Source organism: Humulus lupulus, chromosome 7 (genome assembly GCF_963169125.1).
Source record: "Humulus lupulus chromosome 7, drHumLupu1.1, whole genome shotgun sequence".
NCBI lineage: Eukaryota > Viridiplantae > Streptophyta > Magnoliopsida > Rosales > Cannabaceae > Humulus > Humulus lupulus.
In genome coordinates this window covers 18,993,488-19,009,060 of record NC_084799.1, presented here as the reverse complement: position 1 = coordinate 19,009,060, position 15,573 = coordinate 18,993,488, and the positions used below count along the sequence as shown (strand labels likewise).

General features: G+C 31.0%; 1 protein-coding gene across 1 annotated transcript; it reads left to right on the top strand.

Annotated features, from left to right (window-relative positions):
- The first annotated feature begins 10,222 nt into the window (after nt 1-10,222).
- LOC133791452 (uncharacterized) lies at nt 10,223-11,137 on the top strand. The gene is made up of 2 exons (XM_062229380.1): nt 10,223-10,318; nt 10,520-11,137. Exons 1-2 carry the CDS (start codon nt 10,223-10,225, stop codon nt 11,135-11,137), a joined length of 714 nt encoding a protein of 237 aa, XP_062085364.1.
- Nucleotides 11,138-15,573: the final 4,436 nt, after the last annotated feature.

Sequence of the window (15,573 nt, the reverse complement as noted above, 5' to 3'; positions counted from 1 at the left end):
TATATATCACATTGCAACACGAAATAGGCCGAAAATCACTCACACTTCGCGGACAACTGCTCTTAGGGATAAGAGTAATGGTAGTTGTATTAATTGCCTTAAGAATTCTTCCTGGTCTCAAAAAAGACAGAACAGCAGATACCACATCAGAACCAACCAATTCCCAATTATCTTGATAGAAACAACTTCCAAAACCATCCGGACCTGGAGCCTTCAAATCAGGGATAGAGAAAATAGCTTCTTTGATCTCCTGGGCTGTGTACTCGGTTTCAAGCCTGCTGGAATGCACCTCAGAAATTTTTGGCCCAAGGTTGATTATACAATTCTTCACCCGATGTCTGTTCTGCATCTCAGATCCAAGGAGCTGATGATAATACTGTAAAAAAGCTTCCTGAACAGTAAGAGGAGTATCACACCAGACCCCCTGCGCATCCTCTATTGAAAAAATTCTGTTCTGAATTCTCCTTGCCCTCAGTGAAGCATGAAATATTGCTGTGTTTTCATCTCCATTTTTAGCCCAAGAAACTTTTGCTTTCTGAGCTAAGAAGAGAGAATAAGCCTTGTATACTTTAGCATATTTGTCCCGAGCCACTTGTTCCTCATTCTGTAAACGAGAGTTTTGGGGATCTTTATTCACTTTTTCCTGCAAAGCCACCAATTCCTCCTTTGCTATCATTTCTGCTTTGTGAATCTCATGAAAACCTTCCTTATTAATGAACTTAAGAATTTGCTTTAAGCGTTTAAGTTTTACTGTCAGCTTATACATCTCCGTGCCATCAACTCCTTCCTGCCAACTCTTAGCAATTCGCTCACCAAAATCATCTGCATCCTTCCACATTCGAAAGTATCGAAATGGCTTCCTGCCACTAATCACATCATGGTAAAGAGAGACCAATATGGGGTTGTGATCAAAGCATCCCTCAGGTAAAAAATTAGCCTCTGAATATTGAAAGCAATCTGTCCATTGAGGATTAACTAAGGCTCGATCTAGCTTAGAGAAAACTCGATCCTCTGGCTTTTGCTTATTATTCCAGGTATAAAAAATCCCAGAATATTTCAGGTCTTCCAAGCTACACTTTTCCACGCAATCTCGAAAATCTTGAGTAGGACTTTTAGTAGATCCTTTTCCCACTCTTTCATTGCTAAACAGAATATCATTAAAATCCCCCATAACTATCCAAGGCCCCTGTATTTGCATTGAAATCTCTTCCAAGTCCATCCAAAGTTGAGCTCTCTTCTTATCTTCATTAAATCCATACACAAATGTAACATCAAATCTGTCTTGTTTCTGTCTTGGGTGCACAACTGTTGCTTATATTTTAATACACGCAAGTGCACGTATCATACAAGTAGTACTCACACAGGTGAGGTCGAACCCAAGGGAATTGTAGCTAAGTACTAACAAAATTGGATCTATATTTCTATTTGGCAACAATAAAATTTGGTGTTTAAATAAAAATGCAGAAAACTAAACAAGCAAAATCAACAAATAAGAAATTAAGGGTTTAACAATGGATGTGAAGATAGGGATATGATTTCAATTGCTTCGATTATCCAATTGTTAACGCTAGTTGACTATTCTTCTTCTTTCAATGAAATGACAGATTATAAAATTACCTAAACTCTTTTCAGATCATTTAGGTTCTAAATTGCATTGTCAACTATTGCATTTCTGAGATAGCACAACAATCAATTTGCTTTAAGTAATAATCTATAAGTCACATAAGCTATGCGAATACTTTTGTTTCGCATCAAAACCTATGTTCATTCATTTAGAGCATTCCTAATATTCACTTTTCAGATTTCACATTAGGATCATGAATCATGCTCAAGGTGATCAATCTCAAACATACATTAAGCACAAAGATGAACAAATTTCATAAACAAGCAAGAAGAAATAATCAAATAGCATTAACCATGGGATGATTTCAGTCAATATCCATCAAATCCCTAATAAGAGTTTAGTTCATCATCTCAAAATTCAAATCCATAATCAAACTAAACAATAACATAGGAAAAATCAAAGAAAAAGATGAAGAAACTAGATGGGGAGTTGTCGGAGGTCGCCCACGCTTGTCCCAAAATCCGTCTTCTCTTGTCTTTTCTCCCTTTTTGTCTGTTTTCCTCTCAAAAATCGCGATCCCCTTTTCAGAATGAAGACCTCATTCTATATTCTCTCCATAATGACGAAATTGCCCTTAAAAATTCTGAAGTGTACAGACGCCAGCGCCGCGGCGCCAATACCTGCGCCGCGGCCCTACTCGAAAAATGCAAGATCTCGAGTTTCTGGAAAGGGGCTCGCCGCGGCTCTAATATGCAAGAGCGCCGCGGCGCCAATTCTTGCGCCGCGGCCCTAATTAACATTTCAGCACAATACACTCCAAATGCTTGATTTCTACACAATTCACTCCAAAAGCCCAAAACATAAGCTGAACCTGAAATCAAGCAAAAACAAGCATAATTCCGCTCCAAAAACACAAGAACCATTAAAAAGACACTGATAAAGACACTTAAAAAGATAGGCTAAAATTAGCCTAACAACAACACAGTGGATTACTTGAGCTGTACATAAGCTAATATTAACAGTAAACAAACTTGGCAGCCATGCAACAACTATCCTCCCTTTATCAAGCCAAGGATTATTATTTGTAAAACACCAATTCGGAAAAAGATTAGAGTATAGAGAACCCATGTTTTTATTCTTTACCTTCGTCTCAAGGAGACTCACTAGCCCAGCTCTTCTTGAACAAATCAATTGCTTGATTTCTCGATGTTTTTGATGGCTATTGATCCCCCTAACATTCCAACACAATATCTTATCCATTAGAAGTAGAGGGATCTCCCCCCTCTTCCCTAAGACATATTAAAGTCTCCTGCTCCTGACTATTCAGTATATCAAATCTATTAGCCACCTTAGTCTTAACTGGAACAACTTCTTTTTCTATTCTTTTCCCTTTCTCAACTCTTTGAAAACCCTCCTTATCTACACTTGGTACCAATTTCTCCATGTTATTCACTTTTACTTTAGGCACCCATTGTTGCTTCTCTGTTTCCTTCTCTGTGAGCTTCTTCCTACACTGCTTAGTCTCATGCCCCAAACCTGAACAGCTATAACAAACAAGAGGTAGCCATTCATATTTTACTTCCAACTCAATATCCCGATCGAACTCATCTGCAAATGAAATTGAGTTAGGAAATTCCTGAGCAAAATCAACCTCTATTAGCACACGAGGATACAGCAACCTATCCCTGTGCTTGGTTATATTATCAACTTGTAGAGGTTTACCAATCTGCCCAACTATCTTGAATAAGGATTTCTCCCCCCAATACTTGATGTAATTGAATCCAAGTCGGCAGACTAGTAATTTCATCCTTAGAGAAATCATCTATCGGGTTCCAAGGTTTCATAACCACTGGTTTCCGATCAAAGAAAATATATCCTCCCTGTAAGACCTGATCTCTCTGTTCCATATTCTGGAATCTAATGATAAAGATCCCCTTAGCAATCAAACCCACCTTAACCACAGCCTCTTTCCACATTCTTCTTGCAAAACCATCAAGTATATGGAGTGGCGGATTGCCTCCCATTACAAAACAGACTATTGATGGCTGCCAATAGCTTACCTCTTCAGCAATATCATCAAAACTAATTTTCACTTTAGGGGTAGTATCTCGCTGCAGGACACCATCATTTCCAGATATATTCAGACAATCACCTTGGTTCTTCGACTGCCCCATACCATTCTCACAATCAATAGACCCTTGAACATCCCCCAGCACAGTTGAAGGGCCAGCAAAACAGGGTTCCAAATTCTTAACAATATTAGAACGCAAGATTGGAGGAGAGGTTTTCTTACCCAAACTTACATCCTGTGCCGTGCGGTTCGCTATTGTTACCCAGTCAGAGAAATTTTGTCGAATTTCACTTCGTTTTCTGAACAACTCCTCCGTCTCTTCTGGAGAGTATAGAGTTTCCACCCATTGTTCATCCGGCTCCTTCTCGTTATCAACCTCCAACTCTTTCACTCCCAGTACATCATCCATTGATCTCGTTTTAATGATCCTATCCGAAGAAGATGGACCAGTTTTCTTAGGTTTCGGCTTCGATTTGGTTTTTCCGGCTGCCTTCGCTCCTTTCGCCATAGCTCTGGTGTAAACACCGAAGGAGAGAGAGAGAGAAAGAAAAACCTTTTTCTGTTAATTAATATTATAATTTTTTTTTTAATAATTATCATTGCAAAATATCTCAAAAATATCATAGTTTAATTTTTTTTAATTATTTATTTTATTTTATTTAAGCTTAAGTGTTTAGAAACTACTATTAAATATAAGAATATTCTGTTAAAATTAACCTTAAAAAAATAAAAAAACATTTAAAACCAAGAACTTCGATTATTTACACACTTATTATATAGAAGAGATATCATAAAATAAATAAATAATATATCATGTTATATATTAACCATGATTATCAATTAGAGTTAATAAAAAAAAACATTTATGGTATGCAAGTCTTATATACCATAAATATTATTTTATTCACTCTAAGTGATAGTCATGGCTGATATACCATAGTATAAATAACAAATATATTATCAATGATTTTTTTTATCCTAAATTATAGTCATCTTAGATATACCATAGTACAAATCACAAAAATATCATGCTATTAAACTATATATTTTCTTTTAACATTAAGCTATAGTCATCTCTCATATACTATAGTACAAATAACATATACACCATGTTGTTTACGATTTTTTTTTCTCTTTAAGCTATAGTCATCTCTAAGATACAATTAATACAAAGAACAAATATTAATTGCTATTAAATGTATTGAGCATAAACAATTTTTTTTTTCACCCTAAGTTATAGTCATCTCCATTTTACTGTAGAACAAATAAAAGATATATCATGCTATTAAACTATACCATAAACGTTTTTTATTCACTCTAAGTGATAACCATCGTTGATCCACCATAGTAAAATAATGAATATACTATGTTATTAAACTTATATACCATAAACACTTTTTTTCACCCCAAGTTAGAGCCATCTTTGATATACTATAGTGCAAATAACAAATATATCATATTATTAAACTTATATATCATAAATATTTTATTAACCTTAAGTTATAGTCATCTCTAATATATTATAGTACAAATAACATGTATACTGTGTTGTTAAACTTATATGCAATATACATTTTTTTTCTTCATCTTTAAGCTATAGTCATCTCTGGAATACTATAGTACAAAAAATAGATATACTATGTTATTAAACGTATATACCATAAACATTTTTATTTTCACCCTAAGTTATTTTCATCTCCAATATATTGTAGAACAAATAAAAGATATACCATGTTATTAAACTTATATGCCATAAACGTTTTTTTATTCACTCTAATAAGTGATACCATTGCTGATATACCATAGTACAGATAACAGATATACCATGATATTAAACTTAAATATCATAAACTATATTTTAACCCTAAGTTATAGTCATCTTTGATGTACTGTAGTACAAATAACAAATATACCATGCTATTAAACTTACATATCATAAACATTTTTTCACCTTAAGTTATAGCCATCTCTAATATACTATAATACAAATAACATATATACTATTTACACTTTTTTTTTCTTAAGCTATAATCATCTTTGATATACCATAGTATAAATAACATTTATACCATATTGTTAAATATATATGCCATAATTATTTTTTTTCTTCACTTTTCTTGTAATCGAACTCTAATATACCATAGTACAAAAACCAAATATATCATATTGTTAAATTTATAAACCATAAACTTGATTTTTTATATTATTTGAAGTTTATATTAATATTTTTATTAAGATTTAAGTGGTATATTATTTTATAAGCTTGGAATATCATTTTTTATGTATGGTGGTCATTTATTTTATCAACCTTATTTCAAAATTATTTAATATTATTTTTTAATTTTAATAGTATATCATTTTAGTTGCTTGGTATATGTGATTTCTATGTTATGATATATTAAATTGGTCAATCTTATTTCAAATTTATATTAATATTTTCTATTAAAATTTGAGTGGTATATTATTTTATGAGCTTGGTATATCTATTTGACGTATTGTCGTATATATTTTTTTGTTTCTAAATCATATTTTAAAATTATGTCATGTTATATTTTTTCAAATTTAATGGTACATCATTCTTTTTTTTTACACTAAGCTATAGCCAGTTTGGATGCTCGCATTACAAAAAATATATAATCTTCATAAACTTATATACCATAGACTTGTAAAATTTTCATCCTAAGCTATAGTCAACTTTAACTTCATTTGAAGAAAAAAAAATTAGCCAACTCAAATATATCATAGCAATATATATTTATATTCACACCATGTTGTTAAAATTATATGTCATAATCATGCATTTTTTACTCTTTTAAGCTATAGCCAACTCGAATACACCATATTACAAATGATGGACATACAATCTTGTTAAACTTATAATTATATACTTTAACTTTTTTCACCTTAAGCTATACTTAATTCTTATATAAAATAATACAACTAACAAATATATCATATTGTTAAACTTATATACCTATTTTTTTTCACCCTAAGCTATAGCATACTATGATATATCATAGTACAAATATATCATTTTGTTAAGTTAATATACCATAATTAAATTTGTGAATTTAATTTCCAGCCTAAGTTATAGTCAACTCTTATATACCATAATACAAATTATAGATATATAGTGTTATTAAATTTATATCCGGTAAATTTGTGAGATTTTTTTTTTACCATAAGCTATAGTTAACTCTAACTTTCTTAATAAGAAAAATAAAAAATAAAAATTATATCCAACTCTAAATCATAGTAGAAAAAATATATATAAAGCATTATTACAATTATATACTATAATCATGCTTTTTATACTCCTTCTCCCTAGGCTATAGCAAACTCTAATTACCATAGACAAAGAAATGATATATGTTGTTAGATTTATAACCATACCCTTTATAATAACTCAAATATTAAATATACATTAATTTTTTAAATAGAAAAGAAATAAAATAAATATAAAATACTGATTCACGTAGATATGAAATCTTGGTGCAAAATAATGTAGATATGATAGGATAAAAAAATCTATAAATTTAATCAATAAATAAAGAAAATTAATTTTGTATGTATAAACACATGTAGATAAAGTCATTTTTTTTAGAAAAAAAAACTGACGCAAAATGGCTTAAAAACTTGTCAAAAAGTAAAGCTCTTGTTGGATGTAACGCGAGAGATAAAGAGAGCATTATTATTAAAAAAAAGAATATTAAATAAAGAGAGATCGGTAGTAAAAATAACGTAGAATGTATATATAAATTTGAAACTAGTTGAAGTAAATGGTAAGAATGAAAATTAACGTGACCCTAAAAAGTTGGGATGTCATTTGCTTACTATTTATAAAATAGAGACATTTGTTAACACGTATGACATGTTTATTTAGAGGGAATGATAATTATTTCCATTCAAGTGTTTACTAAATTTTAAGAATAGGAAAGATTAGTGGGACCCACATTAATTTAGGAGAAAAAAAAATGAAAGGTTTTCCTCTCATTTCCTTAATGAATGAAATTACACTGAAAATGTATTTTGATTTTTTATATTTAAAAATTAATAGACAATTCTATCTTATAAATATCAGTCTAATTTATCTAACGTAAGCATCATTTTTTTCTCTTCTTATCGTTTTTCTTCTGACTTCTTCTCTTCTTCATTATTGCTATTGTGCTTTCATCATTTTTTTTTTCTCTTCTTATTTTTCTTCTTGAATTCTATTTACACAATCAAATCTACAATTTATTTCCATTGTATTTGTGTTTTTCACTTTGGCTATAATTAATTTTCTTGCATCTTGTTTATGATACATATATGGATGGTTTCAATTCCCAGCATGTTAACCCAAGTATAATTATTTACACATATATAGATAGTGAACATTAAATTCTATGAATCTTTTTTCATTATCGACTTTTCAAAACAATACATAATAAGAAGTAAATTTAAATGATGTTAATCAAAACTAATTTACTCTATTTTCTTATATAAAAAATAAAATAGAAAAAAATTGACATATGAATATTCAAATAGATATTTAAAAATTTGAATTTGAAAAGTTATTATTTTCATTATTAATGTTATTGTGATTATTATTATTTAGGATAAATATTTTTTTGGAAATTTAAATAAAGATGCATATATAACTAGAATGCAAAAAATCTCAACTAATAATGAGTATTGTTTTAAATGATGTTAATCAAAACTAATTTACTAAATATTTTTAGTTAAAAGTTGCTAAAGTAGTGCTACGTTTATAATTTTTCAGTTATTTAAAACTATTTTTATGAGAACGAAATATATTTTTTTTCATAATTTCATTATTATTATTATTATTATTATTATTATTATTATTTTCCTTATAGAAATTTGAAATTTATTCTTATTCGTTTTTGTTGACCCTCGATTTGCCAACGACACGGAGTCACAATTACAACAATAAATGAGATGATAGTCAAAAATGTAATCAAATGGTAAAGAAATGACACAGATGATTTATAGTGGTTTGGCCCCAACAATGTGGTAACAACCTACGTCCACTTAGTGCTATTATTGATGTTGAATCCAAAAACCGTGATCAAAGAACTAGGGTTCTTGAGTTTCACGAACCTTAGGAGAGTTACAACAAAACGATGGATAATCACCTTTTATGTTCTCTCTATGAGTATTGTGAGAAAATATTCAAAAGTCTCTTCCTTGAGTCCTCTCATGCATATTTATAGGCTCAAGGGAGGTTACATGGGTCAATGGGCCTTAATTCTTCTTAATATCAGCGTATCAATGCAATAAAGAGGAAATAATAAATGTCATTGTTACAAAATTACAATCTTTTAAGGAAATAAACCGAAGCATGCAACCAGTCTGGTCGCATCTAATCATGAGGTTTGATGAAGCAACAGGGAGCTGGTAGGCGAACAACACCTCTTCATTTCGACTCTGCCACGTGTCAACCACGTGTGAGAAATTATTGCCACGTCATCAGCAGCCGTTTTTGGGTAAACAATTTTTATATTGTTATTTACTCTACACATGAGCAAATAAAATAGTATTTTTTTAGGGTAACATATACTCGTATTATTATTAAAATAATTTATAAATAATGTATTGATAAAGTATATACATAAATATTCATTGAAAATCAAAATTAGGAAATATATAATTAATATTTAACTAACATTCAAATTTATTATTTATACTTCATCATAAGTAACTAATTTTTAAGTTCGATTTTTTGCAAAAGAATGTTAAATTATTATTTTTTTTAATTATTTTATTAGAGAAATGATGGATATATTTATGATTGATTCTTTTTTTTCTTAAGCGTATTCATGGTAGGTGGTGTTTAATGTTTGCATATAAACAACAACATTGTATGAATATTATTGATATAGGTCTAACATATGTGATGATGTATATATGATAGATTTTTTGGTTCATATTTCGTGGAATATAATTTATTAATTTAAATAGCTTTTAGTTATTTAAGTTATTATTATTATTATTATTATTATTATTATTATTTTGTACCAAATTAGTGTTTGTGTGTATTTATTTTTTAAAAATATTTATTTATTATATATACTGTACTTATTACATTTTATTTTTGTTCTAAAAATGTAGTTGACGTGTTTTCCCAAAAAAGAAAGATAAAAAATTTGACGTGAGAAGATTAATGTATAATAGAAAATTAATTTTTATTAATAAAAATATTTAAAACGCTCTAAAAACATATCACTTTTTTTAATATAATAATAATAATGAAAGTAGTAGAATAATAGGCAAATTTGAAACATTGAAACAAACTTTTTTTAACAATCTCTCATATTTAAGTATTACTTATTTAATTTTTAATATTAAATTTTAATCTTTTAAAACTAATTGTTCAAATCAACTGTTCGTGGCTAAGCCACGAATCATAAAACTAGTATATATAAATGATGCTTAAATAATTTTTTTAATCCTTTAAAAAATATTTTTGTAATAATATTAATTATTAAGCAATAATATATTAACTATGCTAGATTTTGATCAAGTGGAGAAGAATGAGCAGGAGATAGTTAATACTGGAGAAGGGGGAGCTCCCTCTACGTCAAATGGATAAAATACTCGTTTGGAATGTTCGAGGGATTAACAGCCAGCACAAGCATAGGGAAATCAGGCAGCTGATTTACTCGAAAAAGGTTGGTCTGGTTAGTCTGCTTGAAACCAAAGTTTTGAATAAAAATATGGGTGATATTTATATGAATTTGTTTCCTGGTTGGTGTTTCACTAACAATAATCCTTGGTTAGACAAAGGGAGACTAATAGTTGCTTGGAATCCTTGTATGTACTCTATAGATATAAGGATGTGTACAAGCCAATTGATTCATTGTATTACTCAAACAAATTAGAACACAGGGAAATTTCACATTACTTTTGTCTATGGGTTTAATGAAGAAGTGGGAAGAGAAGCTCTTTGGCAAGACTTAAAAGGGCTCAAGACTGGTATTGAAGAACCGTGGATGATTGTAGGAGATTTTAATGAGATTCTGAACTATGATGAAAGAGCTGGAAGAAGGAATCATAAAAAACCATCTGATAGTTTTAAGGATTGTGTGGTTCATTGTCAAATGGAGGACCTTAAATTTTCAGGGTGTTTCTTCACTTGGAATAATAAGCAGCAGCCTGAAGAGAGAATTTTCTCTAAGATTGATCGTGCCTTGGTGAACTCGAAATGGACAGATTCTTTCTTGAATTCAGATGTTGTCTTCCTTCCGGAAGGGGACTTTGATCACTATCCTATCTTGATCTCGTTCTATAAAGATTTTAGTTCTGGAAGGAAGCCTTTTCGATATTTCAGCATGTGGAAATCAGCTCAGAATTATGTTGAAGTGGTTCGGCAAAGTTGGCAGACCCCCATTGCAAGTACACTCATGTATCAGTTGGTGGGAAGATTGAAGAGACTTAAGAACGTGTTTAGAGCTATTAACATGGAGGGATTTAATGATATACACACGGCTGAAATGTAAGCTAAACAAGTAATGCTAGCTATTCAGGAAGAGCTGAATAGAGATCCTCGGAATACTGAGTTATTGGAGTAGGAGCAAATGGCTCGAAACAAGTATTCTCATTTCCATAAAGCTCACAATATGTTTTTAGCTCAAAAGGCAAAACTTAATTGGGTTCAAAATGGTGATGAGAATACTGCCATATTCCATGCTTCTTTGAAAGCCCGGAGAGCTCAAAATAGAATTAACTCTATCCAGAATGAGAGTGGCATTTGGATGGACAAACCAGAGGACATACAATAAGCTTTTTTGAGTTATTATCAGAACTTGTTAGGGACCTCAATGAGCAACAGAAGTAAGGTTTTTCAGTCAGTGATGGCTGCTGGTCCTTTATTATCAGAGGTGCATTGTCAAGTTCTTCAGCAACCTTTTACTATTCAAGAAGTTAAAGATGCTATTTTTGCCATACCAGGAATGAAGGCTCCTGGTCCGAACGGGTTTGGGAGTTCTTTTTACCATGATAATTGGGATTTGGTGGGAGAAGGAGTTGGAGGTGCTGTGATTAATTTCCTAAACACAGGGATGCTTCTTAAAGAGATTAATACAACAACAATTACACTCATTCCTAAAGTCAAGTGTCCGGATAGTGTCAAAGACTTCAGGCCAATTTCTTGTTGTAATGTGATATATAAGGCTGCTACCAAAATTATTTGCTCGCGACTAAGGCAAATCCTCCCTGAAATAATAGTTGAGAACCAAGGTGGGTTCGTTCATGGGCGATATATAGCCTATAATATTATGGTTTGTCAAGACATTGTTAGGCATTACGGAAGAAAGAATTGTAAACCGAGTTGCATGATTAAAATAGATTTGAGGAAAGCTTATGACACCATCGAATGGGGATTTATTGAAGAAATGCTCATTGCTTTTCACTTCCCTCGGAAGTTCATTGATCTCATTATGGTGTGTATCAAAACCCCGAGATTTTCTTTATTACTTAATGGTGAGATGCATGGATTCTTTGAGTCCAAGAGGGGTTTGAGACAAGGTGATCTGATGTCTCCTCTCTTATTTGTTCTAGGCATGGAATATTTGTCTAGAATAATGAGAGAAGTGGGTTCTCGGCAAGGTTTTAAATACCATGACAGATGTGCTCCTTTAAAGTTGAATCATATGTGTTTTGCGAATGACCTGCTATTATTTTGTCATGGTGATTTCCTTTCCATTTTGTTAATGTTGAAGGGCCTGAAACTCTTTTCCTTGACTTCTGGTTTGCTGCCAAATGAAGAAAAATCAGCTGTTTATTGCAGTGGCATGAAGGAGGCTGAGGTTGCCCATGTGATTGAAATGTCAGGATATTCAAGAGCTCATCTCCCTTTCAGGTATCTTGGCATACCAGTTTGCTCAAGGAAAATATCAGCCGCTGACTGTAATGGTATTCTTGAAGAAATGGTTGCTCGGATCAAGGTTTGGAGCTCGAGGAACTTGTCATATATGGGCAGAGTTACTCTAATTAATTATGTATTGATTACCATTCACTCTTATTGGGCTCAAATAATGATTCTTCCAAAAAAGTTGTTAAAAGACGTTGAAGCTATTTGCCGGGCTTTTCTTTGGAAGGGTTTGGCAGACAGTAATGGTCCGGGGTTAGTGGCCTGGCATCATGTTTATTTGCCAAAGAAAGATGGGGGTTTAGGCTTTTGAAAGGTTCTTGATTGGAATATGGCTGCAATGGGGAAGTACGTTTGGGCAATTGCCACCAAAAAAGATAACTTGTTTGTGAAATGGATTAATAGTGTTTACTTGATGGACAGGAATTGGTGGGAATACCAGCCACCAATTGATTGTAGCTGGTATTGGAAGAGATTAGTTGCTGTTAAAGAAGCTTTCAAAGCTAAGGCAGATCTGTCTTATTTTGCAGCCTTGAGGTATAGCACTAAAATTGGCCATGACTTACTGTTTGAGTAGCCACTTGCTGTAAGTTGGAGCAAAGTTGTTTGGGATAGACTGAGCATTCCGAAGCATAGATTTGTGCTTTGGCTGGTAATGTTGCAGAGGCTCCGCACTAGAGATCAGATTCAAAGGTTTGAGCCTCTAGTGGATCAAACTTGTCTGTTATGTGGAGCTGATAATGAGAGCATTGGACATTTATTTTTTCACTGTCATTATAGTAGTGCTTGCTTGCAGAAAATTAAGCATTGGATGGGTTGGAATTCGGCTTCATTGGATCTGATACAATTAATTCGGTGGATCAATAAAGCTAAGAAGATGAGTGCTATTCGGAAGAACATCATGTATGCTACTATTGCAGCTCTAGTCTACCACATTTGGAGAGTCCGGAATGATGTGTACTGGATTAGAAAATTATGGCATATAGATAATACTGTACAGAAAGTGGAAAGGGAAATACAAGTTAGGATTACTTTTGTAATGCCAAAAAAGGCACAAACCATAGATAGAGATTGGGTCTCTAAAATCAGTAAACATTAGATGTAGTTTTTTGGGTAGTGTTTGGTGTTGTAATTGTTTGGGTGTAATCTTTGGTTGTTGAGCAATACAATGATCCTTATTCATAAAAATATATATATATATATATTAACTATATATGTAATATATTAATATGTTAATTATATAAGAGTTGCTAGGGAAAAAAATAAAATATCATTACTCATTTTAAAAATTTTAAAATTTACATGGTTTCTTAATTTGTTTTCTTAAAGTTTATGTATATATTTATTTTTTTTGTCTTCTAGTGCAATGTATTGTATTATAATAATAATATTTATGTAAGATATTTTTATTAAAGAAACAATAGTTTTTTTTTTTTTAAAAGTTATTATTTAATTAATTATTACAAAATGTTACAACAAAATAAAGTGGCACAGTATTTGATGGTGTCTCAAATACTCAACACCCTAGTAATATGCGTCGTAGATCCATTGAGAGTAATTCAACAACGTAATAAAAAGAAAAAGTCAAAGGTAATGGATGATATGTCAGCCAATATTGGTGCATTAGCAGAATCTATATAAAAAATTGTCCCCAAGCTTCAAGGACTGATCAATGCATTATCGAATGATAAAGAAGTAGCTGATATGCAAGCAAATTTATATACAGAAATAATCAAGATTGACAGCCTAAATGCAATACAATGTATTAAAGCCACCAACATGTTAGCAAAAAAGCCCTCATTGATGTGAATGTTTTATGCAATATCAGATGAGGTGAAAATGCAATATTTATGAATATGTTGCAAAATGATGCCTAATAGTTATTTTGATATATTAAAGCATAACTATTTATGTTACAACCTAGACTTTTGTGTTTATGTTTAAATTTGACATTTTTTAAGATTGTTATTAGCTATAATTTTTTTGGATTGGTTATATTGACTTCATAAATAAATAATGTGTATATTTACTTTTTTTCTTAACAATATTATACTAATTTAGTAAGTCTAAGTCTAAGTCTACAATTTGATAAATAACATTAAAAAATATTGGGGAATTCTCCTATAGGGGTTTCATTTTAAGCCCTACCGGTAGGGCTCGCAGTGTTTACAACCCGTGAACAGTTTTTGGCATGATTTTTTTATGACCGTGTATATTGTAGTTATTTAGAGCATCTTGCAAATTTTTAGAAAATTTCGAATAGTTTACAGTACCGAAAATTAGGTTCAAACATGTTGTTGCACGCGTGACTAATTTTTTTTTATGCGCGTGGAAAACAACACGTTTGAACCTAGTTTTCGGTACTGTAAACTATTCAGAATTTTCTGAAAATTTGCAGGATGCTCTAAATAACTACAATATACACGGTCATAAAAAAAAGTCGCACCGAAAATTGTTCATGGGTCGAGAAACAATGAAAGCCCTACCGGTAGAGCTTAAAGTGAAGCCCCTATAGAAAAATTGTCCAAAAAATATTATTATATTTATGTGTAACATTTTATAATTATAATATTATATTTTAAAAATATATACCACCCATACCATATGATATACATTTATGAATATATATTTTTATTGATTACTTACTTTTTAATTATATATATTAATAAATAAAAAATAAAATAAAATTCTTTTTAAAAGGGCAATTTTGTCAATTAAAGCATTCTGATTCCCTTTCTTGGTTATATAAACAAGATATGATTCATTTTTCACTCAGTTTTAGTAAACAACATAATACAATAATAATTTCGATTCTTCTAGATTTTTTTCCCATTCATTTCTCTCATTAATTTATTCCAATTCTGATTACTATTTTGTAAAATGCTCTTAAATGAGAACATGGGTCATTTCATATCATTTAGGGCATTTTTCACTTATATACAACAAAAGTAAAGAATTTATTATAATAATATCACATATATTATTTTCAAAATTATATACAATGTATACCATTTTATTAAATTTAATTATATAAACACAATCCCACCAATTAAGTCACTTTCCTAA